Raw genomic sequence first — 25,540 nt, 5'->3', positions numbered from 1 at the left:
AGGTTACTGTAAAGCGGTGTCTTGTTCTCTCACACACCAGCACGGTTACTGTAAAGCAGAAGATGAGATAAGGTCCTCAACAGATGGTTGAGACACTCCCAATGACTTCACAATCATTCTATCTGTTGATAGGCCTTAAGGCAAAAGGAAGAAGTGCCTTTGTCTGCACCGGGGTTGCAGTGTAGTCAGTCTTAGTGTAGACACTCACGGTTCTGGTGGCTCTTGGTGACACTGTCAGAATCGAGGGCGTGGTACAACTCATAGACAGAGCAGCCCAGCAGGTCTTCAGGACTGTAGCCCATCAGCTCAGTGACTCTGCAATACACAGAAATACAGCCAACCGTTAACTCAGCCAACACCACTTTTCTCTGACTGACACACACACACACACACACACACACACACACACACACACACACACACACACACACACACACACACACACACACACACACACACACACACCTCTCCTCTACCACAGCCTCTCTCCTCTACCACAGCCTCTCTCCTCTCCCACAGCCTCTCCTCTCCCTCCTCTACCACAGTCTCTCCTCTGTCAGCCTCTCCTCTGTCACAGCCTCTCCTCTGTCACAGCCTCTCCTCTGTCACAGCCTCTCCTCTACCACAGCCTCTCCTCTCCCTCCTCTACCACAGTCTCTCCTCTCTCCCTCTCCTCTACCACAACCTCTCTCTACCACAGCCTCTCCTCTACCTCCTCTGCCACAGTCTCTCCTCTACCACAGCCTTTCCTCTCCCTCCTCTACCACAGTCTCTCTCCTCTCTCTCTCTCCTCTACCACAGCCTCTCCTCTACCTCCTCTGCCACAGTCTCTCTCCTCTCTCTCTCTCCTCTACCACAGCCTCTCCTCTACCTCCTCTGGCACAGTCTCGCTCCTCTCTCTCTCCCCTCTACCAGAGCCTCTCCTCTCCCACAGCCTTTCCTCTCCCTTTCTCCTCTACCTCAGTCTCTCCTATACCACAGTATCTCCTCTACAACAGTATCTCCTCTCCCTCTCTCCTCTACCCTAGTTTCCTCTACCAGTTTGTCCTCTCCCACTCTCCTCTACCACAGCCTCTCTCCTCCACCAGGCTCTCTCCTCTACCACAGCCTCTCTCCTCTACCACAGTCTCTCTCCTCTACCACAGTCTCTCTCCTCTACCACAGCCTCTCTCCTCTACCACAGCCTCTCTCCTCTACCACAGCCTCTCTCCTCTACCACAGCCTCTCTCCTCTACCACATCCTCTCTCCTCTACCACAGTCTCTCTCCTCTACCAGAGCATCTCTCCTCTACCAGAGCCTCTCTCCTCTACCACAGCCTCTCTCCTCTACCACAGTCTCTCTCCTCTACCACAGTCTCTCTCCTCTACCAGAGCCTCTCTCCTCTACCAGAGCCTCTCTCCTCTACCACAGGCTCTCTCCTCTACCACAGTCTCTCTCCTCTACCACAGTCTCTCTCCTCTACCACAGTCTCTCTCAACAATAAAAACAATAATAAGGATCAGATAGGTAGGTAATAGTCAACAGGCATGTGACTCCTAGAGCATTACCCCATTACCCATTGCATCAAAGTTGCTTCCACGTCTTTTCAATGAAATTCTGTTGAACCAACATGTAATAAATATTGAATTGACGTCTACCAGCCAGCCAGCCAGCCAGCCAGCCAGCCAGGCAGCCAGCCAGGCAGCCAGCCAGCCTTCCAGCCAGCCAGTCAGCAAACCTGCCAGCCAGCCAGTCAATTTGCCAGCCAGCCAGACTGGAGCACAAATAAGTCATTCCTCACTGCTTTACACCCACACACCGGTTGTGTTGTTTATGCGATTGAGTGATTTGGGTTTCAATGTGTTTTTATCTCTGAGTGATGTGTTTTTACCTCTGAGTGATGTGGGTTTCAATGTGTTTTTACCTCTGAGTGATGTGAGTTTCAATGTGTTTTTACCTCTGAGTGATGTGGGTTTCAATGTGTTTTTACCTCTGAGTGATGTGTTTTTACCTCTGAGTGATGTGAGTTTCAATGTGTTTTTACCTCTGAGTGATGTGGGTTTCAATGTGTTTTTACCTCTGAGTGATGTGTTTTTACCTCTGAGTGATGTGAGTTTCAATGTGTTTTTATCTCTGCGTGATGTGGATTTGGGTGTTAAGTACAGTAGAGAGCTCTAAACTCTCCCAATGATGCCTGCATAATCTTCAAACAGATGAATAGGGATTGTTTGTGTTTTTACAAATCAAGGCTCTGAAAACCTGAGCTTTTAGTTAATCCCAACTAAAGCACCACTGCTGAAATATAGTTAGGCAACTCAACCTTGAGTAAGAAAAACAGCTGGTGGACCTCAATCATAGGTAATTAATATAAAATCATAGACATTTCTTAAAAAGTTAAAAACAACGATGTAGACCCTAGATTAACACATAGTTTCCATAATGAAAAAACAGTAATAATGATAATTGCAAGCATATGGACCAAGTAGCCAAAATTAAAGTAGCCTCAATCATTAAACTTTTTTCTTATCCATGCAGGTGCAATGGTTCAAAATCTGTTGAGACCCGAGCAAGACGGAAAGTTAAATTGAAGTTTAAACCAACATTACATAAACATTTCTGAGTTCCTTCTCTTCCTTCCAGCCTTTCTCCTCTCCTCACGGGCGGTCCAAGGGCAACCCGTGCTGTGCCAGTTGGGAACATCAACCATGACCACTAATGAGCATAATGACGTATGCAAGACATCATGGGCTGTCGCCTCATTTGCGTAATTGGAGTCGATTTGCGCAAGGATGAAATAAATACAACATTTGAGAAAAGTAAAAAGGGGCCTCTGTTTCACAGGAAGGTACACTCTGTTCTCAGAATAAATCTTTTGTCTTTGCATGAGCGCTTGATCAGATTACAGCCGAACCCGACCGGTGTGGTTTTTAGCACTTGCAGCTAGGAGGATGGAATGTTTTTCTCTACCGGTGAGACATTGGCTCTAAGATGGCTGCCGTGTCTGTGACGCAGTTGGCCCAGAGGGGACAGCAGACACTCCTAACGGGGACATCGATCATCACAGGGACATGATGGTAGGACTTGGACTTGTCACTATTGTCACAGTTGTCATGGTGACATGCTGCTTTGGTTGCAGTGGTGATGGGTGCATAGCACTCACTTTGTGTGAAGTGCCCAGAGAACATGTTGTGGGTAACCTCTGGCACTCTTTGATGATGTCGTGCGATGCAAGTCATTCTTGATGTTTTTTTTCTCTCTGGTCCTGCCAAACCAAACTGGTTCAGTCAGCAGATCATTATCCAAGGCTTGTTTGCATGCTTGTGTGTGTGTGTGTGTGTGTGTGTGTGTGTGTGTGTGTGTGTAAGTTTGCGTAATTTGTCGTTTAGTGACAGCACTTGATTTTGGGTTTTACCAGCCTGCTGCTGCTTACGATTTACAATATAAATGTGTGTCTGAGTCTGTGATCATATAATGTCTGTATGGGAAGGTACTTTATGCATGAATATGTACAGTTGAAGTCAGAAGTTTACATACACTTAGGTTGGAGTCATGAGACTTGTTTTTCAACCACTCCACACATTTATTGTTAACAAACTGTAGTTCTGGCAACTTGTGCATGACACAAGTAATACATTTCCAACAATTGTTTACAGACAGATTATTTCACTTATAACCCAATGTATCACAATTTCAGTGGGTCAAAAGTTTACATACACTAAGTTCACTGTGCCTTTAAAACCTGTTGGGGCAAGACGTTCCCCTCAGGGAACTCCACCCCCCCCCCCCCCCCCCCCCGTTCAGCTGAAAAGGTGGCGCAGGGAATTCAAAAATATTATTTAGAAATATTTAACTTTCACACATTAACAAGTCCAATACCTCAAATGAAAGATAAACACCTTGTTCATCTACCCATCATGTCAGATTTTTTAAATGTTTTACAGCGAAAACACAACATATATTTATGTTAGACCACCACCAAATCAAAGGAAAAACGCAGCCATTTTTTCCAGCCAAAGATAAAATCACAAAAGCAGGATTAGAAATAAAATGAATCACTAACCTCTTGAAAATCTTCATCAGCTGACATGTTACACAGTACATTTATGTTTTGTTCGATAATATGCATATTTATATTCACAAATCTCGGTTTACATTGACGTCATGTTCAGAAATTCCTCCAAAATATCCGGAGGAATTATAGAAAGCTACGCCAGATAACAGAAATACTCATCATAAACTTTGACTAAAGATACATGTTCTACATATAATTAAAGATACACTGGTTCAGGATAGGGGGCAGTACTTTCACTTTGGATGAATTGTGTGCCCATAGTGAACTGCATTAAACTCTGTCCTAGATTGCTAATATATGCATATTATTATTACTATTGGATAGAAAACACTCTGAAGTTTCTAAAACTGTTTGAATTACGTATGTGAGTATAACAGAACTCATAGGGCAGGCAATCTTCCAAACAAGTTTTGAAATTCTGAAAGTTGGGGCAACTTTGACATCATCGCCCCCTCCTTTCCCAACAAGATATGGATCTGGAAGCACTTCCTACGCCTTCCACTAGATGTCCTCATTCAGTAGAAAGTGTAATGGAGTATTTGCTGTGAACTTTGACCTAGTGGGAGGGAAAATAGTCAGTGTCGCAACAGAATGCCATTTTGCTGTGGCGCATTTCTCTGTGGGTGCTACGGCTGTTCCAATCGGCCCCAGATGAAAACGAATGATCCGGTTAGAACGTTATTGGATATATATGATAATAACATCCTGAAGATTGATTCTGTACTTAGTTTGACCAGTTTATTCGACCTGGAATATATCTTTTGGAAGTTTTCGTGCAAGTTATTAAGGACCAGCAGTCAGTTTTTGGGCACGTGAGCTGAAAGTAATAGCAAATGCAGCTACTTGGACACTAGTATTGGACATTATGGAACAAAACAACGGTTTATTGTGGAACTAGGACTCCTTGCACTACATTCGGATGAAAGATCATCAAAGGTAAGGGAATATTTATGTTGTAATTTTGTATTTCTGTTGACTCCAACATGGCGGAGAAATATTGTTACGTCTGAGCGCCGTCTCAGATTATTGCAATGTTAGGCTTTCTCCGTAACGTTTAAAAAGAATCTGACACAGCGGTTGCATTAAACAGCTTGGAATATTCCAGAAAATGATGTCATGGCTTTAGAAGCTTCTGGATAGGCTAATTGACATAATTTGAGTGAATTGGAGGTGTACCTGTGGATGTATTTCAAGGCCTACCTTCAAACTCAGTGGCTCTTTGCCACAATCAGAAAAAAAATTGTATACCTCCACATACCTCCTTGGGAGCAATTTCCAAATGCCTGAAGGTACCACGTTCATCTGTACAAACAATATTACACAAGTATAAACACCATGGGACCACGCAGCCGTAATACCGCTGAGGAAGGAGAAGCATTCTGTCTCCTAGAGATGAATGTACTTCGGTGCGAAAAGTGCAAATCAATCCCAAAATTACAGTAAAGGACCTTGTGAAGATGCTGAAGGAAACAGGTACAAAAGTATCTATATCCACAGTAAAATGAGGCCTATGTTGAAATAACCTGAAAGGCCGCTCAGCAAGGAAGAAGCCACTGCTCCAAAACCACCATAAAAAATCCAGACTACGGTTTTCAACTGGACATGGGGACAAAGATCAAACTTGTTGGAGAAATGTCCTCTGGTCTGATGAAACAATATAGAACTGTTTGGCCATAATGACCATCGTTATGTTTGGAGGAAAAATGGGGAGTCCTGCAAGCCGAAAAACACCATCCCACGGGGCTGGCAGCGTCATGTTGTTGGGGTGCTTTGCTGCAGGAGGGACTGGTGCACTTCACAAAATAGACGGCATCATGAGGTAGGAAAAATATGTGGATATATTAAAGCAACATCTCAAGATGTTAATAGTCAGGAAGTTAAAGCTTGGTCACAAATGGGTCTTCCAAATGGACAATGACCCAAAGCATAGAAATAAAAGCTGAAATAAATAATTCTCTCTACTATTATTCTGACATTTCACATTCTTAAAATAAAGTGGTTATCCTAACTTACCTAAGACAGGGAATTTTTACTGATTAAATGTCAGGATTTGTGAAAAGCTGAGTTTAAATGTAGTTGGCTAAGGTATATGTACACCTTCGACTTCAACTGTATATGAGGATGTTTCTATGCATATACAGTATAGAGAGGGAGTGTATGCCTATGTGTGAGTGTGTGAGTATGTGAGATGGTTTGTGTGTGTTCCCTGCTGTTACTGTACTATAAGCTAACTTTCCGTCCCTTCTGCCAGTGTGTGTGTGTGTCTGTGTGTGTGCATGTGTGTGCGTGTGTGTGTGTGTGTGCGTATGTGAGACTGTTTGTGTGTGTTACGTGTCATTATAGTCCTGTAGGTGAGCTGTGAGTCCCTGTTGGGAGCATGTGTTAGTGTGTGTGTATTTATCTGACAGTTTGCGTTACCTGTCGTCACAGTAGGTGAACTTCATGTCCATGCTGTGACGGCTCAGGAAGGTCTTGCTGTCCAGGGGTGTGTCAATGTTGGAGGGGTGGGGGATGGGCTCACACATCATCAGCAGGCAGGTGAGAGGAGGCTCCTTGAACCCACACAGCCCGAGAGGGGCGCAGCTGTTGTACACCTTGAGGTGGCCCGTGCAGTGCAGAACCTAAGAAAGCAGAGGAGAAACACTTATATCAACATTATTTTATAGAATAACTATTATCTGTAACATCTGATATCATCTCAATGATGCAGTACGGTCCTATTCTGAATAAACAATGCAAAACAGAATTTACAATCAATAGTAAACAAGCCGAGGGTTGTTCAAGTGGAGGGTTGTTCATGAGTAGTGATGGCAGTGATCTTGGCATCTTCTGTTAGTTCCATGGACTCACCTTCCAGCTGGCTGATTTCAGGTTGACAGTGCGTCCACGGTTTGTCACTGTGCACTTCATCCTCATGAAGAAGTCTCTCTCAGTGCTGAAGGCTTTCCCCTTTGTCCCAGGACCTGTGAACAAACATACACAGATATTCTTCACCTTCATTTTCCAATCACATGCTTGCGATATCACAGTTTTTGTGTGAGGTCAAGGTTTCGGTTTCTTCCACTTCTCTCTGTCCCACGAACGTGCATGCAAGCACACACAAAGAACTGGACAATCTGGACCCTCTATTCCTGAAACTATCCGCCGCCATTGTCGCAACCCCTATTACCAGCCTGTTCAACCTCTCTTTCATATCGTCTGAGATCCCCAAGGATTGGAAAGCTGCCGCAGTCATCCCCCTCTTCAAAGGGGGCGACACCCTGGACCCAAACTGTTACAGACCTATATCCATCCTGCCCTGCCTATCTAAGGTCTTCGAAAGCCAAGTCAACAAACAGGTCACTGACCATCTTGAATCCCACCGTACCTTCTCCGCTGTGCAATCTGGTTTCCGAGCCGGTCACGGGTGTACCTCAGCCACGCTCAAGGTACTAAACGATATCATAACCGCCATCGATAAAAGACAGTACTGTGCAGCCGTCTTCATAGACCTTGCCAAGGCTTTCGACTCTGTCAATCACCGTATTCTTATCGGCAGACTCAGTAGCCTCGGTTTTTCGGATGACTGCCTTGCCTGGTTCACCAATTACTTTGCAGACAGAGTTCAGTGTGTCAAATCGGAGGGCATGCTGTCCGGTCCTCTGGCAGTCTCTATGGGGGTGCCACAGGGTTCAATTCTCGGGCCGACTCTTTTCTCTGTATATATCAATGATGTTTCTCATGCTGCGGGCGATTCCCTGATCCACCTCTACGCAGACGACACCATTCTATATACTTCCGGCCCGTCCTTGGACACTGTGCTATCTAACCTCCAAACGAGCTTCAATGCCATACAGCACTCGTTCCGTGGCCTCCAACTGCTCTTAAACGCTAGTAAAACCAAATGCATGCTTTTCAACCGTTCGCTGCCTGCACCCGCACGCCTGACCAGCATCACCACCCTGGATGGTTCCGACCTTGAATATGTGGACATCTATAAGTACCTAGGTGTCTGGCTAGACTCTAAACTCTCCTTCCAGACCCATATCAAACATCTCCAATCGAAAATCAAATCAAGAGTCGGCTTTCTATTCCGCAACAAAGCCTCCTTCACTCACGCCGCCAAACTTACCCTAGTAAAACTGACTATCCTACCGATCCTCGACTTCGGCGACGTCATCTACAAAATTGCTTCCAACACTCTACTCAGCAAACTGGATGCAGTTTATCACAGTGCCATCCGTTTTGTCACTAAAGCACCTTATACCACCCACCACTGCGACTTGTATGCTCTAGTCGGCTGGCCCTCGCTACATATTCGTCGCCAGACCCACTGGCTCCAGGTCATCTACAAATCCATGCTAGGTAAAGCTCCGCCTTATCTCAGTTCACTGGTTACGATGGCAACACCCATCCGTAGCACGCGCTCCAGCAGGTGTATCTCACTGATCATCCCTAAAGCCAACACCTCATTTGGCCGCCTTTCGTTCCAGTTCTCTGCTGCCTGTGACTGGAACGAATTGCAAAAATCGCTGAAGTTGGAGACTTTTATCTCCCTCACCAACTTCAAACATCTGCTATCTGAGCAGCTAACCGATCGCTGCAGCTGTACATAGTCTATTGGTAAATAGCCCACCCATTTTCACCTACCTCATCCCCATACTGTTTTTATTTATTTATTTTTATTTTTCTGCTCTTTTGCACACCAATATCTCTACCTGTACATAACCATCTGATCATTTATCACTCCAGTGTTAATCTGCATAATTGTAATTATTTGCCTACCTTCTCATGCCTTTTGCACACAATGTATATATAGACTCCCCTTTTTTTCTACTGTGTTATTGACTTGCTAATTGTTTACTCCATGTGTAACTCTGTGTTGTCTGTTCACACTGCTATGCCTTATCTTGGCCAGGTCGCAGTTGCAAATGAGAACTTGTTCTCAACTAGCCTACCTGGTTAAATAAAGGTGAAATAAAAAAATAAATAAAAAAAAATGTTTCTGACATATCTGGAGCAGCAACTCAGTCCAAAAGGGCTGATCGTAAAGCTGTCAGTGGTGACATCATCTTTACACATTCAGACTCTTTTTTAACACTCCTTGTTATTGCATTTCCATTTCTGTGTTTGTGTGTTGCACTTGCATTCCGTAGCGTCTGAATAACATGATTATGAAGGCATACATGTATGAAAGTTTGTATAATTATTTAAAATGTATATAGTTCTGTCCTGATGTTCTTGTCTGTTAATGTTCTGTATTATGTCATGTTTTAGGTTTTGTGTGGACCCCAGGAAGAGCAGCTGCTGCTTCAGCACTAACTAATGTGGATCCTAATAAACGTGTAAATACTAAATTCGCCACAGTCTGCAGCCAAGCCATTACATCACAAAGTGAGAGTTCAGCCCTCAGACACTGGCCGCTAGCCGTGGAGCAAGACAGAGCCTTATGGGTCCAGCTAATAAGGAGTGTTAAAGGGGGGCCCCATGATGGGGGTGGCGCCAGGGAAAGGTCTGGCATGGCTGGCAGTACGTGTGGACACAACAGCAGCGCCCGCACTTCCACCAACCTTACCATCCTCCTTTGGTCCCCCATGCCGCCCACCCCTCTATCAACAGTCCCAGGAAGGGGCCTGAGGAGTCGGCCTACTAGGCTCCTTGTCTGACCACTTTGGTGTGGCCCGTCCTGGAACGAGAGAAATGGATTCAAATAGCAACAAAAACAGAACAGCAGAACACTGGGGAGATTAGAGGACAACTGGGGAGATTAGAGGACAACTGGGGAGATTAGAGGACAACTGGGGAGATTAGAAGACAACTGGGGAGATTAGAGGACAACTGGGGAGATTAGAGGACAACTGGGAAGATTAGAGGACAACTGGGGAGATTAGAGGATAACTGGGGAGATTAGAGGACAACTGGGGAGATTAGAGGATAACTGGGGAGATTAGAGGACAACTGGGGAGATTAGAGGACAACTGGGGAGATTAGAGGATAACTGGGGAGATTAGAGGACAACTGGGCAGAGAGAAGCATGGAAAGAGTCAGTGTGTCCAGAATGTTATTTCGACCATCATGATTTACTCTTAGCGTAGCACACAAGCCATGGCCGAGGAAGCTGTTCATGTAGTGTTATTATCTCATGTTATAGCTTTTAATTTAGTGTTATTATCTCATGATATTGCTTTTAATTTAGTGTTATTACATCATTATATAGCTGTTAATTTAGTGTTATTACATCATTATATAGCTGTTAATTTAGTGTTATTACGTCATTATATAGCTGTTAATTTAGTGTTATTACATCATTATATAGCTGTTAATTTAGTGTTATTACATCATTATATAGCTGTTAATTTAGTGTTATTACGTCATTATATAGCTGTTAATTTAGTGTTATTACATCATTATATAGCTGTTAATTTAGTGTTATTACGTCATTATATAGCTGTTAATTTAGTGTTATTACATCATTATATAGCTGTTAATTTAGTGTTATTACGTCATTATATAGCTGTTTATTGTCCAATGACAAGTGTTCAGAGGGTAGTGGAGTAGTGTTTATAGCCTGGAACTTGAAGTTATGTTAATTATTCGTTGTGTGAGCAATTTTACAACTTCTACTTAACACATTAGGACCTCCAGATACTTATTTATTTCAGCTTTTTTCGACAGGGAGTCATGCTGAGAATAAGGTCTCTTTTACAGATGAGCCCTGTATACATATTGATTCACAATATACACATCAATATACACATACATACATATACATCAATATATATGTAAATATGTACAATACACATCAGTATACACATCAATATACATACATTACACATGAATAGATATCAATAAAAACTGTAGACATCAATGTACACATAGTATACATCAATATACACATTAATATACAGTACATCAACATACACTATACACATCAATATACATCCATACATAATATGCACATCAATATACACATCTATACACATCAATACCAAATTAAACACTACACACATCAATATACACATTCATGTGCATCAACATACTCATCAATTCACATCAATATACAACAATATACACTACACACATCAATATACACAATAATATACATCAATATACACATCAACACATCAATACACAACAATATACACATCAATATATATATATCAATATACACTATATGCATTGATATACATCAATATACATCAATATACACTATATATATAAGTACCAGTCAAAACTATAGACACACCTACTCACTCAATGATTTTCATTATTTTACTATTTTCTACATTGTAGAATAATAGTGAAGACATCAAAACTATGAAATAACACATGGGATCATGTAGTAACCAAAAAAGTGTTAAACAAATCAAAATATATTTTATATTTGAGATTCTTCAAAGTAGCCACCATTTGCCTTGAAGACAGCCCTAACCTTATTTACATAAGTATTCAGACCCTTTGCTATGAGACTTGATGTTGAGCTCAGGTGCATCCTGTTTCCATTGAACATCCTTGAGATGTTTCAAAAACTTGATTGGAGTCCACCTGTGGTAAATTAAATTGATTGGACATGATTTGGAAAGCCACACACCTGTCTACATAAGGTCCCACAGTTGATAGTGCATGTCAGAGTAAAAAACAAGCCATGAGGTCGAAGGAATTGTCCGTAGAGCTCAGGGACAGGATTGTGTCGTGGTACAGATCTGGGGAAGGCTACCCAAAATATTATGCAGTGTTGAAGGTCCCTAAGAACACAGTGGCCTCCCATCATTCTTCAATTTAAGAAGTTTGGAACCACCAAGACTCTTCCTAGAGCTGGCCGCCCGGCCAAACTGAGCAATCGGAGGAGAAGGGCCTTAGTCAGGGAGGTGACGAAGAACCCAATGGTCAATCTGACAGAACTCTAGACTTCCTCTGTGGAGATGGGAGAACCTTCCAGAACCTTCCAGAAGGTCTCTGTAGCACCCCACCAATCAGGCCTTTATGTTAGAGTGGCCAGACGGAAGCGACTCCTCAGTAAAAGGGACATGACAGCCCGCTTGGAGTTTGCCAAAAGGCAACTAAACACTCTCAGACCATGAGAAACAAGATTCTCTGATCTGACGAAACCAAGATTGAACTCGTTAGCCTGAATGCCAAGCGTCACGTGGCAGCATCATGCTGTGGGGATGTTTTTCAGCGGCAGGGACTGGAAGACTAGTCAGGATCGAGGCAAAGATGAACGGAGCAAAGTACAGCGAGATCCTTGATTGAAATCTGCTCCAGAGCGCTCAGATCCTCAGATTGGGCGATAGTTCCTCTTCCAACAGGACAATGACCCTAAGTACACAGCCATGACAATGCAGGAGTGGCTTCAGGACAAGTCTCTGAATGTCCTTGAGCCCGGACTTGTACCCAATCTAACATCTCTAGAGAGACCTGAAAGTAACTGTGCAGCAATTCTCGCCATCCAACCTGACAGAGCTTGAGAGGATCTGCAGAGAAGAATGGGAGAAACTCCCCAAATACAGGAGTGTCAAGCTTGTAGTGTCATACCCAGGAAGACTTGAGGCTGTAATCACTGCCAAAGGTGCTTCAACAAAGTACTGAGTAAAGGGTCTGAATACTTACTATGTAAATGTGATATTACATTTTTTTTAGGTTTTTAAAAATTTGAAGAGAATTAAAAAATAAATGTTTTTGCTTTGTCATAGGGAATTGTGTGTATATTCATGAGTAAAAAAAACTATTTGATACATTTTACAATAAGAATGTAACCCTACAAAATGTGGAAAAGGTCAGAATACTTTCCAAAGGCACTGTATATATTATACTATAGAACACTCCATGTGCAGAGCTAATTCAGTGTCCACCCAAAGACAGTATGACCTTCCTGCCGATCTCAGAGACACACACTGCTGTGCTCCTCTATTCTCTCGTATTGTTATCTAACCCTGACCTTAACCCTAAATCAGAGAGACACTGTGCTGTGCTCCTATCTTGTATTATTATTATCTAACCCTAACACTAACCCTAACCTTAACCCTAACTCTTTCACGTGAACAGAGAGAATAATTACCGGTTTTCAGATTGAGGTTCTCGCGAATCTCGTCGTGGTCGCAGGGGTGGGTGAAGTCAAAGATGCTTTGTCCGGTCAACTCCACCTGTAGAGACACACATATGGTGTTATGCCAGCAAGAACACAGACAGGGCCAACCCTTTGTTACATTGTGGTAACACCACTTCAGCCAAACCAAAGAGACTTGTAACACCTGCATTCAGTCACAGTAAAGAGGTTAGGAAGACTGCTGCTCTCTGAGAGCCTTGGTTATCAGAGAGACCAGCAGTGAGAAATATAGTAGACAAAGCTGGGAGGGCTGGAGGCCTTCTGCCCTACGTAGCTACAGTAGATAGTGTGTTTGAGCCAAACAAGCCTCTGACAGGGCTGACATTTCACGGCTATGAGAGACATCCCCAGCTACAGCCACTCTCTGTCTGTCTGTCTGTCTGTCTGTCTGTCTGTCTGTCTGTCTGTCTGTCTGTCTGTCTGTCTGTCTGTCTGTCTGTCTGTCTGTCTGTCTGTCTGTCTGTCTGTCTGTCTGTCTGTCTGTCTCCAGGGAAAGAGTACTGGATGTATTGTACGTAGGAAACAACCCCATTATGTATGATTACATAATGTTTTTGCTCACCTGTGTTAAGCCCATTAACTTGTTGACGTTTTCTGAGAGGAAGATCATGTCGCCATCCGATGTAACCACAGTGACGAACCCCTCCAGTGACTTCAAATACATACAGTCCATCTGTCTGTCCTCCTCTGCCTCTGCACTGTTGGGGCAGCCTGTGGAAAACACACACGTCAGATGTGCAACATTATATAACCGTGTGTGTGTGTCGAGCTTGTTTTCCTTCTTGAAGCCCTGGCCAAGGTCCAAAACAAACTTCATACTGCATCTCTAAACACTCCCAAATCCCCTGACCTTCCCTTGGTTGCTTCCCGCACACACACACACACACACACACACACACACAAACAAACTTGAGAAAGGCTGTTGCTTTAACGGCGTCTGTCTTAAGGCATACACTAATGAGTTAGACTAAATCTTGAAACAAACATTCCCAGTACACTGAAAGTACATGATATACTAGCCAGTAGCTTAATCAAATGAAGCAACACAACCCCAACAATATTATGCAGTCAAGCACCACGTTTTTTGAAGCCAAGTGAGAAAATAGAGATAATGTTAATTTGGCATGGGCTGAAAAGGGAGGCAGCAGAACGACTACAGAGTCCCAATGAACAAAACGTGACTCCATGCTAGGGGGGGTCGGAAGCCTGTGATTCCTACAGTGTGCTTCCCTTAGATAAGAGCTGTTCTCAAGGCCCGGGCCTGGATTTTGGAGTTTGGCCCAGCATGAGAATGAGGCCCCAGGGGAGCAGCGACTTTCTCATGGGTCCTTGGCTGATGGGAGATTCAACTCCACAGGACCACCTTTGGCCTGAACACTTACCAGTGATTTTGCATCAGTAGTTTTCCTCTCTATGATCTTGAGTAGAAAGTTTGGGATTCTAATAACCCCCATTTGAGCTGCACAGAGACAGAGAAAAAGCTCGGACGAAGGCCTTGAGGCTGATAAGTAAAGCTTAATAAAGAGCAGTAATACTATCAAGAGCAGTGTGCGGTTTTTCCTCAGCTGTACAGAGACATAACATCAACATCACAATGCAGGACTAATAGTTCAAAAAAAGCACAGATTGTAAGTCACATGATGCCATATCTTGCATCATTCAATATAGTGTGTACTATATCCACCTACGGATCTGAGCTCGGAGGACTTTCCTCTTGAATGTTACATTTCACCCCATGTCAGAATCACTGCAGCTCAGTGCAAATGCAACAAATTGAACCGTTGTAGGGGTGTTGGTGAGACAATGTCATGGCAGCTACATACCTTAACAGGCAGTCTGCTTCTGTTGCCAAATAAGGCTGGTGGTTTTCGTTAAAACCGAGAATGCTAAATCAAGTGTAATTTAATCTTTAACCCTGGGAATATCCGTGTATCAGTGTCATAGTGGCTATCTGAGGGGCCAGTGTGTCAGTGTCCCAGATTCACATGGGCTGCTCTTAAATTACACAAGTGCTTCCCTACTGCTGCGGCAGTGTGTGTGTGTGTGTGTGTGTGTGTGTGTGTGTGTGTGTGTGTGTGTGTGTGTGTGTGTGTGTGTGTGTGTGTGTAGGCGAGGGGGAGTTGCATGGCGCCAGGGCAGGTCTGTGTTATGGCTGAGTTGAGAGAAGGAGCGTCAGCCTTACAGTGGCAGTAACCGGGCTTTCCACTGAGCGCCTTAATATCTCGCTCTCCATCCAACTCCAATCAGAAGCAACAGCCATGCAGATAAGATAATCGTCTGTAACATCTCCCCTCTACAGAGCTATTCTATCCCTCTCTCACGCCCCTTCCACTACTGTCCCTCACCGCCCCACTCCAGCCTATTCTGAATCTACACATTCCATCTCCTTCCCCTACTGTTCCTCACAAACTCCACTCCAGCATATTCTGAACCCATACATTGCATCTCATTTTCTATATCGCTCACCTTCTAACTGGCCCTAAACTACCTATAGGTAGAACACCTTCTAACTGGCCCTGAAACACCTATAGGTAGAACACCTTCTAACTAGCTCTAAAACACCTATAGGTAGAACACCTTCTAACTAGCCCTAAACTACCTATAGGTAAAACACCTATAGGTAGAACACCTTCTAACTGGCCCTAAAACACCTATAGGTAGAACACCTTCCAACTGGCACTAAAACACCTATAGGTAGAACACCTTCTAACGGGCCCTAAAACACCTATAGGTAAAACACCTTCCAACTGGCCCTGAAACACCTATAGGTAGAACACCTTCTAACTGGCCCTGAAACACCTATAGGTAGAACACCTTCTAACTGGCCCTGAAACACCTATAGGTAGAACACCTTCCAACTGGCCCTGAAACACCTATAGGTAGAACAAATTCCAACTGGCCCTGAAACACCTATAGGTAGAACACCTAACTGGCCCTGAAACACCTATAGGTAGAACACCTTCTAACTGGCCCTGAAACACCTATAGGTAGAACACCTTCTAACTGGCCCTAAAACACCTATAGGTAGAACACCTTCTAACTGGCACTGAAACACCTATAGGAAGAACACCTTCCAAATGGCCCTAAAACATCTATAGGTAGAACACCTAACTGGCCCTAAAACACCTATAAGTAGAACACCTTCTAACTGGCCCTAAACCACCTATAGGTAGAACACCTTCTAACTGGCCCTAAAACACCTACAGGTAGAACACCTAACTGGCCCTAAAACACCTACAGGTAGGTACCTATAGGTCGTTTATTGCCAGTTGGAAGGTGTTCTACCTATAGGTGTTTTAGGGCCAGTTAGAAGGTGTTCTACCTATAGGTCTACCTTCTAACTGGCCCTAAAACACCTATAGGTAGAACATTTTCTAACTGGCTCTAAACCATCTATAGGTAGAACAATGCAAAACAGTTCAATCTAAGCAAGCCTAATTATCTTATTGAGTTATTCACTTAAAATGTTTGTTTTTCTTGTTTCTTTGTACCAAGCTTATATTAACCTAAGGCTTAATAGAAGCAGTTGATCTTATTTCGAAATGTTTTACCTTAATCATCTTATAAGATATTTAGGCTTGCTCAGATTTCAGTTTTTGCTGTGAAGTTACACTGTTTGACCAGAAGAGATGGAAAACATACTTTTAACAAAGCACACCTGTTAATTGAAATGCATTCCAGGTGACTACCTCATGAAGCTGGTTAAGAATATGCCAAGAGTTTGCAAAGCTGTCATCGAGGCAAAGGGTGGCTACTTTGAAGAATCTCAAATATAAAATATATTTTGATTTGTTTAATTAACCATTTTTTGGTTACTACATGATTCCATGTGTTATTTCATAGTTTTGATGTCTTCACTATTATTCTACAATGTAGATAATAGTAAAAATAAAGAAAAACCTTTAATGAGTAGGTGTGTTCAAACTTTTGACTGGTACTGTGAATATATATAAAATAAAATATCATTGTATGCATTGATAGTAGTGATAAGCATAAGCTTTATGAGGAAAAAGGTGGTGAAGGCACTTTGATGTGCGTTAGTGATGCGCAGATTGACTCATAACCCGCAATCCGCAACATTATATCCCTGGGGCAGGCGGGTTTAGGTCAGGCACGTGCACAGACCGGGCTCTACCTGTAAGGAGCACAGGCTCCTTTGCCCTTCCAGTCTCCATAGTGCCCTTTTGGGTGGTGGTATAATTTCCCCAAAAATGTTCATTGCTGTTCAGGACCATTGCTGTTCAGTCGTCGCCAGGTTTTCCGCCCCATCCATTGTTTGCGCCTGTTGATCTGCGCTGTACCGAGCTCACGCACCCAGTTGCGCCTTTTTCCCAGTCTATTTGAATGGAGATTGCTCCCGCCGGCCAGACCCTGGCGACAGGACTAAGTGACTAAGTGGGCAGTTGAAATCGGCTAGAGGGCACCATTTTTTGGGATCTTGCATTGGAATTATATTGAATGCTTATATAATCACACTATACCACAATAAACATAATGTTCAAATGCCAAGATCATTGAGTGTTTTTAAAGTGACAGGTAGGCTACAGATTTCGTGCCAATCTCCGCTGCGCTGTTTTGGTAATGAATATAGGCTTCAAGATAGATAGGGTAATTCACCAATTACAAACAGCCTATATGAATGCAGCTGTCTTACCAACATAATACAAACTCAATGCTTGAAGTAGTAGACTAGTTGTTCATGCATGCAAACAAAAATACTGAAGAGCAGCTTGGCTTAGAATACTGACACAACTGCGAATGTGAACGCATGAACCCGAGCAGGACAAAACAAAACATCAGATCTATAAAGGCATGACACCATCTATATGTACGCTAGTTACATTAACAGTAAACAAACGCAGCAAACAAAGGCGAATGGAGATCCAAATAGACTACAGCCTACTAATGTGAGTGAGATGCAGCCATTCACCGCTGTCTTGCCAAATATATATATAGGCCAGCTTCAAACATGGAAAACCATGCCTTATGAGTTCAGCAGCACGTTGTGATATGCCGCAATACACTTATGTGAATCAAAGTATTCTCATTTTTGTCCCCTCAACATTATTCTCATATTTGCCCCCCCAACATTATTCTCATATTTGCCCCCCCAACATTATTCTCATCTTTACCCCCCAACAGTATTCTCATATTTGCCCCCCCCCCCCCAACAGTATTCTCATATTTGCCCCCCCAACAGTATTCTCATATTTGTCCCCCAACATTATTCTCATCTTTGCCCCCCTAAAAGTATTCTCATCTTTTCCCCCCTAACAGTATTCTCATCTTTTTCCCCCTAACAGTATTCTCATCTTTGCCCCCCTAACAGTATTCTCATCTTTGCCCCCCTAACAGTATTCTCATCTTTGCCCCCCCTTAGGTTGTGTCCAGGAGGAGGGTTGCGTCCAGGAAGATGGTTGTGTCTAGGAGCATTGTTGTGTCCAGGAACATTGGGTAATGTAGTTTTATAAGTTGAAGATTTTTGGGAAACAAAATGGATGGAGGTCGACAAGAGGTTGTTTTTGGACAGCGTCAGTTGGGAACAATGTTGGACGGAATAGAGACACTAGCTAGCTACAACGAGAGGACGAGAAGGATAAAGGTTTTTGGAGTAGAGGAATATGGAATGTGGATGGATGAACTTGAATCTGGCCTGGTGGTGGCAGGTTGTGTAATGACGAAAGGGGATGCAATGTTTGATTCTGTTGGCATGAGTGAAGTTGGTAAGAATGACTGGATGATGGTAATAAAGACGAATGGAACAAAAATATCTAAAGTTGGAAATCAACAGCAGTTTATGGTTGGAGTACGTTTTATGAATAAGGATGTTTATTTGGGAGACCAGTTTGGTGTTACAAAGGTGGTGAAGGACAAATTGGGAAAAGGGTGGAGTCGGTCATAGTGACCAGGAGCGGTATCATGGTCTGTTAAACAGCAACACAGAGATGCTGCTGGCTACATACAGACTTGAAATTGGCCACTCTAACAAATGGATCACTAGTCATTTTATTAACGCAACTTTAATAATGATGTTTACTTATCTAGCATTACTCATCCCATATGTATATACTGTATTTTATACCATCTATTTCATCTTGCCTATGCCGGTCAGTCATTGCTCATCCAGATACTTATAAGTACATATTCTTATTCCATCCCTTTACTTAGATTTGTGTGTATTAGGTAGTTGTTGTGGAATTGTTAGATTACTTGTGTCACGACGTGTCCCTTTTGGGTGCTCCCTCCTCTCTCACTCTCGCACCCACCGAAGGGTTTTACAACGGTCATAAATTCCGGGCGGAAACTCTCTCCCTGCCATGGAGTATCGAGGGAGAGAGCCTATGGAGAACAAATATGTTTTTCTTGCCCAAAACATCTAATCCCCAGAATTGAAGAATGAAACAATATTTCTATTTTTTGATAATGTGGAAATTGTCCGTGGGTATTTAAAGACCAATCCTGTCGAATTTGTTTCATTTGGTTCTCTTCATTCTCATGAAGGACAGTGCTTGTGTACACTTCTCAATCATGGGGTTTGCATCTGGTGGTTGTGTAAAATATATGATTGAATATGAAACTATTTGTGAGAAGATGTAACGTGATGTTGGCCTTCTAAACGAGATACTTGTTTTGATATAAATCTTTAACTAGTCAGTGTCCACACCCCTGTGAGCCCAGATATCACAGAAGGCATAATGGAACTGCCCCTTCTTCCACAAAGTTATACTCCCGTGACAAAAATCCATGACAAAAATTACATTAGACCAGAAAATATGGAGATGTCGCTACATGTTGAAATGGTTGGCAACTCTTCAAAAGGACGAGACCAGAGAACGTGGAGACAAGGTCCCCAATTTGAAATGGCTAATAAATCTACAATCTAACGAACAGTTATTCAGGCTGCAGCTGTTTAAATACTTTAGTCTGGTAAACTAAGAACATTTCCGAATGGTACTCTGAAGGATACATTATAACAACCTACACCTCAGACAGACTTTGATCTCTGGTGGACAAACCAGAGGCTTTATGTCGACTGACTATCCAGCAGACGGACCGCAAACCACAGAGAGGGAAAACAAAGGCATACACTCGTAAATATGTAAATTGAAATGTATTTTCGAATGAGCGGTTGTTCATGTTCAAATTATAGGCATTTCCATGAGTGTAGTGTAGTCAATTGTACAGTGGGGCAAAAAAGTATTTTGTCAGCCACCAATTGTGCAAGTTCTCCCACTTAAAAAGATGAGGCCTGTAATTTCCATCATAGGTACACTTCAACTATGACAGACAAAATGAGAAAAAAAATCCAGAAAATCACATTGTAGGATTTTAATGAATTTTTATGAATTTATTTGCAAATTATGGTGGAAAATAAGTATTTGGTCACCTACAAACAAGCAAGATTTCTGGCTCTCACAGACCTGTAACTTCTTCTTTAAGAGGCTCCTGTGTCCTCCACTCGTTACCTGTATTAATGGCACCTGTTTGAACTTGTTATCAATATAAAAGACACCACAACCTCAAACAGTGAAACTCCAAACTCCACTATAGCCAAGACCAAAGAGCTGTCAAAGGACACCAGAAACAAAATTGTAGACCTGCACCAGGCTGGGAAGACTGAATCTGCAATAGGTAAGCAGCTTGGTTTGAAGAAATCAACTGTGGGAGCAATTATTAGGAAATGGAAGACATACAAGACCACTGATAATCTCCCTAGATCTGGGGCTCCACGCAAGATCTCACCCCGTGGGGTCAAAATGATCCCAAGAACGGTGATCAAAAGTCCCAGAACCACACGGGGGGACCTAGTGAATGACCTGCAGAGAGCTGGGACCAAAGTAACAAAGCCTACCATCAGTAACACACTACGCCGCCAGTGACTCAAATCCTGCAATGGCAGACGTTCCCCCCTGCTTAAGCCAGTACATGTCCAGGCCCGTCTGAAGTTTGCTAGAGAGCATTTGGATTATCCAGAAGAAGATTGGGAGAATGTCATATGGTCAGATGAAACAAAAATATAACTTTTTGGTAAAAACTCAACTCGTCGTGCTTGGAGGACAAAGAATGCTGAGTTGCATCCAAAGAACACCATACCTACTGTGAAGCATGGGGGTGGAAACATCATACTTTGGGGCTGTTTTTCTGCAAAGGGACCAGGACGACTGATCCGTGTAAAGGAAAGAATGAATGGGGCCATGGATCGTGAGATTTTGAGTGACAACCTCCTTCCATCAGCAAGGGCATTGAAGATGAAACGTGACTGGGTCTTTCAGCATGACAATGATCCCAAACACACCGCCCGGGCAATGAAGGAGTGGCTTCGTAAGAAGCATTTCAAGGTCCTGGAGTGGCCTAGCCAGTCTCCAGATCTCAACCCCATAGAAAATATTTGGAGGGAGTTGAAAGTCTGTGTTGCCCAGCAACAGCCCCAAAACATCACTGCTCTTGAGGAGATCTGCATGGAGGAATGGGCCAAAATACCAGCAACAGTGTGTGAAAACCTTGTGAAGACTTACAGAAAACGTTTGACCTCTGTCATTGCCAACAAAGGGTATATAACAAAGTATTGAGATAAACTTTTGTTATTGACCAAATACTTATTTTCCACCATAATTTGAAAATAAATAAATTAAAAATCCTACAATGTGATTTTCTGGATTTTTTTTCTCATTTTGTCTGTCATAGTTGAAGTGTACCTATGATGAAAATGACAGGCCTCTCTCATCTTTTTAAGTGGGAGAACTCGCACAATTGGTGGCTGACTAAATACTTTTTTGCCCCACTGTATGTACTTGAATCCACTCTGAATTTCCTGCTCTTTAGCGGCCCCCACCCCCTTTCCTTTGTCTACCAAGTCGTCATATCAGTTTTGTCCGCTAGGGACTTTTTCTTTGTTTCATGTAGTAACCAATGTATGACCTATTGTGCTTGTGTTTATGTAAATATGTGATTGATGAAGTTAGTTAGTAAAAAGATTTAAACATAGCTGATTCATGACTCTATGCTAGGGTTCGTGCAGATATCCAAGGGTTTGCGATGTTCAGTAATGACACAGATGAGGTAAAATTCATTAATAAGCAACTGTTTTGAAAATCTATGAAAATATCTGAAGAGTTATATTTGGGAAATTGACACTTTATAAACAATATTTTCCATGGTGCCCCGACTTCCTAGTTAATTAAAGTTACATGATTAGTTTAATTGCGTAATTAAATTACACATAGATAAATGATTTGATAATATACAGTCTTCACATTTAAGGGTAGTCAATGCTATGACACTTGTTAGATATTGCTGCACTGTCGAAACTAGAAGCACAAGCATTTTGCTACACTCGCAATAACATCTGCTAACCATGTGTATACGACTAATACAATTTGATTTGATTATGGTGATTACATGAGTATGGAAAAAGCAAAAGGAGAAAGCTCTGTGGCTTTAAAAACTTTGAAAGTACTAAAGTTATGGTTTTCAGATTAGGGCCCACCTCTGGCGTTGATTTGGAGGAGTCACATTTTATGGACAACATGTTGGGAATAGCTGGGGCACGTCGATTAACCCGTACTGTGACTGGAAAGAAGGAGGAAAGGCTTTCTGTACTGTTGATGTTGAGTCTCTCCCGACACATGAAAATCTGGGTACAGAACTTGTTCTCAACTAGCATACCTGGTTAAATAAAGGTGAAATAAAATAAATAAATAAAAAATATGAGATATGCGGTCCAAGCATATGTACAAAACCACTACAATGTCATAAATGGCCACGTGTCAAGTATTTGCAGATGGAATATCAGTGTTGAAGAGGATGCACAATGCTGCAATTGTGATGGGAATCATGTTCCAGAGTTCACCCAATGCCATGTTAGGGTGAAGGTCAAAGTAACAAGGATCAAACCAATTTAAAAAATTGAGGAGACTGGATATCAACGTGAAAGCGGCAAAAAAATGCAATAAATGTTCAAGAGAAAAAAGGGAACCTTATTTTATATTTGCATGTTAATCTATCACATATAGTCCGTTTGACGGGTGAACTAACACCTGACCAATGCATTTTGTGTGTGTGTTTGTATGTGTGTGTCTTCATGTACAGTATGTGTGCATGGTATAGCGCTGACCTGAACCGATGACCTTGCGGGTGCGCAGGAAGCTGATGGCCAGTCTCATGATGGAAGCTTTGTCCAGGTGGGAGCTGACGCTGTCTGGGAGGGGCAGCTGATTGGCCAGCTCGTAAAACACCTCCGTCTCCTTACTACGACGACAGCGTGCCGCGTCACGAGACCTCTCCTTACGCCGCTCCGAACTGTTCCTTGACAGGAAGAGAAGTCAGGTCAGGTGGAAAGGTCTTAGGTCAGATGAGCTATTGGCTACAGGTAGAAAGTTTATATCAAACATTGTTGGGTCAAATCCATTTCAATTCCAGTGAAATTAAGGTAGATCAAATTCCAATTATAAATGTTTCTTATTGAAAAGTCCTGAAGATAGTTAGAATTAGAATTTCAGTGTACTTCCTGAATTGACTGGAATGGTAAGGACCCCAACCCTGAACCCAACACTCCCGAATAAAGTATTATTTATTTGCGTTATTTCTCTCAGGACCAGCAACAATCACCTGTTGAAGACAGTGAGTGGACACAAATGGGAAAACACATATAGGATATAATCATTGAGCTCAGCAACAAAAGAGACCCAAGTCTCAAGACTGTGTCTGTGTCTCAACTTCTTTATAGCTATCCAGATTTAGCATCTTTCCATATCTTAACATATCTTAATAGTCCACTAGTCTTTCTACATCTTAATAATATAGTCCACTAGTCTTTCTACATCTTAATATGGTCCTCTAGTCTTTCTACATCTTAACATGGTCCTCTAGTCTTTCTACATCTTAATATAGTCCACTAGTCTTTCTACATCTTAACATAGTCCACTAGTCTTTCTACATCTTAACATAGTCCACTAGTCTTTCTACATCTTAATATGGACCACTAGTCTTTCTACATCTTAATATAGTCCACTAGTCTTTCTACATCTTAATATAGTCCACTAGTCTTTCTACATCTTAATATAGTCCACTAGTCTTTCTACATCTTAATATAGTCCACTAGTCTTTCTACATCTTAATATGGACCACTAGTCTTTCTACATCTTAATATGGACCACTAGTCTTTCTACATCTTAATATGGACCACTAGTCTTTCTACATCTTAATATGGACCACTAGTCTTTCTACATCTTAATATGGACCACTAGTCTTTCTACATCTTAATATGGACCACTAGTCTTTCTACATCTTAATATAGTCCACTAGTCTTTCTACATCTTAATATAGTCCACTAGTCTTTCTACATCTTAATATAGTCCACTAGTCTTTCTACATCTTAATATAGTCCACTAGTCTTTCTACATCTTAATATAGTCCACTAGTCTTTCTACATCTTAATATGGACCACTAGTCTTTCTACATCTTAATATAGTCCACTAGTCTTTCTACATCTTAATATAGTCCACTAGTCTTTCTACATCTTAATATAGTCCACTAGTCTTTCTACATCTTAATATGGACCACTAGTCTTTCTACATCTTAATATGGACCACTAGTCTTTCTACATCTTAATATGGTCCACTAGTCTTTCTACATCTTAACATAGTCCACCTGTCTTTCTACATCTTAATATAGTACACCTGTCTTTCTACATCTTAATATGGTCCACTAGTCTTTCTACATCTTAATATATTCCACCTGTCTTTCTACATCTTAACATAGTCCACTAGTCTTTCTACATCTTAATATGGTCCACTAGTCTTTCTACATCTTAATATAGTCCACTAGTCTTTCTACATCTTAACATAGTCCACTAGTCTTTCTACATCTTAATATAGTCCACTAGTCTTTCTACATCTTAACATAGTCCTCTAGTCTTTCTACATCTTAATATAGTCCACTAGTCTTTCTACATCTTAACATAGTCCACTAGTCTTTCTACATCTTAATATAGTCCTCTAGTCTTTCTACATCTTAATATAGTCCACTAGTATTCCAACATCTTAATATAGTCCACTAGTCTTTCTACTTCTGTATATAGTCCACTAGTCTATCATTATTTTAACACAATCCTCTAGACTTTCAATATCTTAAGAGTCCTCTAGTCTTTCCATCTCTTAATATAGTCCACCTGTCTTTCTACATCTTAATATGGTCCACCTGTCTTTCTACATCTTAATATGGTCCACTAGTCTTTCTACATCTTAATATAGTCCACCTGTCTTTCTACATCTTAATATGGTCCACTAGTCTTTCTACATCTTAATATAATCCACTAGTCTTTCTACATCTTAATATGGTCCACTAGTCTTTCTACATCTTAACATAGTCCAATAGTCTTTCTACATCTTAACATGGTCCAATA

General features: G+C 42.0%; 1 protein-coding gene across 2 annotated transcripts in view; it reads right to left on the bottom strand.

The window, feature by feature from the left end:
• Positions 1 to 25,540, bottom strand: part of LOC110503001 (endothelial PAS domain-containing protein 1) — a 93,440-nt gene that overhangs the window by 33,341 nt on the left and 34,559 nt on the right. Inside the window, exons 2-7 of one of the 2 annotated variants that reach the window (XM_036960864.2) lie at positions 23,252 to 23,436; positions 13,700 to 13,848; positions 13,090 to 13,174; positions 6,903 to 7,015; positions 6,471 to 6,673; positions 209 to 315 (exon numbers count right to left, since the gene is read on the bottom strand). In XM_036960864.2, the coding sequence (XP_036816759.1) occupies positions 209 to 315; positions 6,471 to 6,673; positions 6,903 to 7,015; positions 13,090 to 13,174; positions 13,700 to 13,848; positions 23,252 to 23,436 (842 nt within the window). Of the gene's footprint in view, positions 1 to 208; positions 316 to 6,470; positions 6,674 to 6,902; positions 7,016 to 13,089; positions 13,175 to 13,699; positions 13,849 to 23,251; positions 23,443 to 25,540 lie in introns of both variants that reach the window. The other variant, XM_036960863.2, reaches the window with a different exon arrangement.

This window comes from Oncorhynchus mykiss, chromosome 23 (genome assembly GCF_057628025.1).
Source record: "Oncorhynchus mykiss isolate SJ-2025 chromosome 23, ASM5762802v1, whole genome shotgun sequence".
Classification (NCBI taxonomy): Eukaryota; Metazoa; Chordata; class Actinopteri; order Salmoniformes; family Salmonidae; genus Oncorhynchus; species Oncorhynchus mykiss.
The sequence above is the reverse complement of the archived record's forward strand: the minus strand, read 5'-3'. Positions and strand labels throughout refer to the sequence as shown.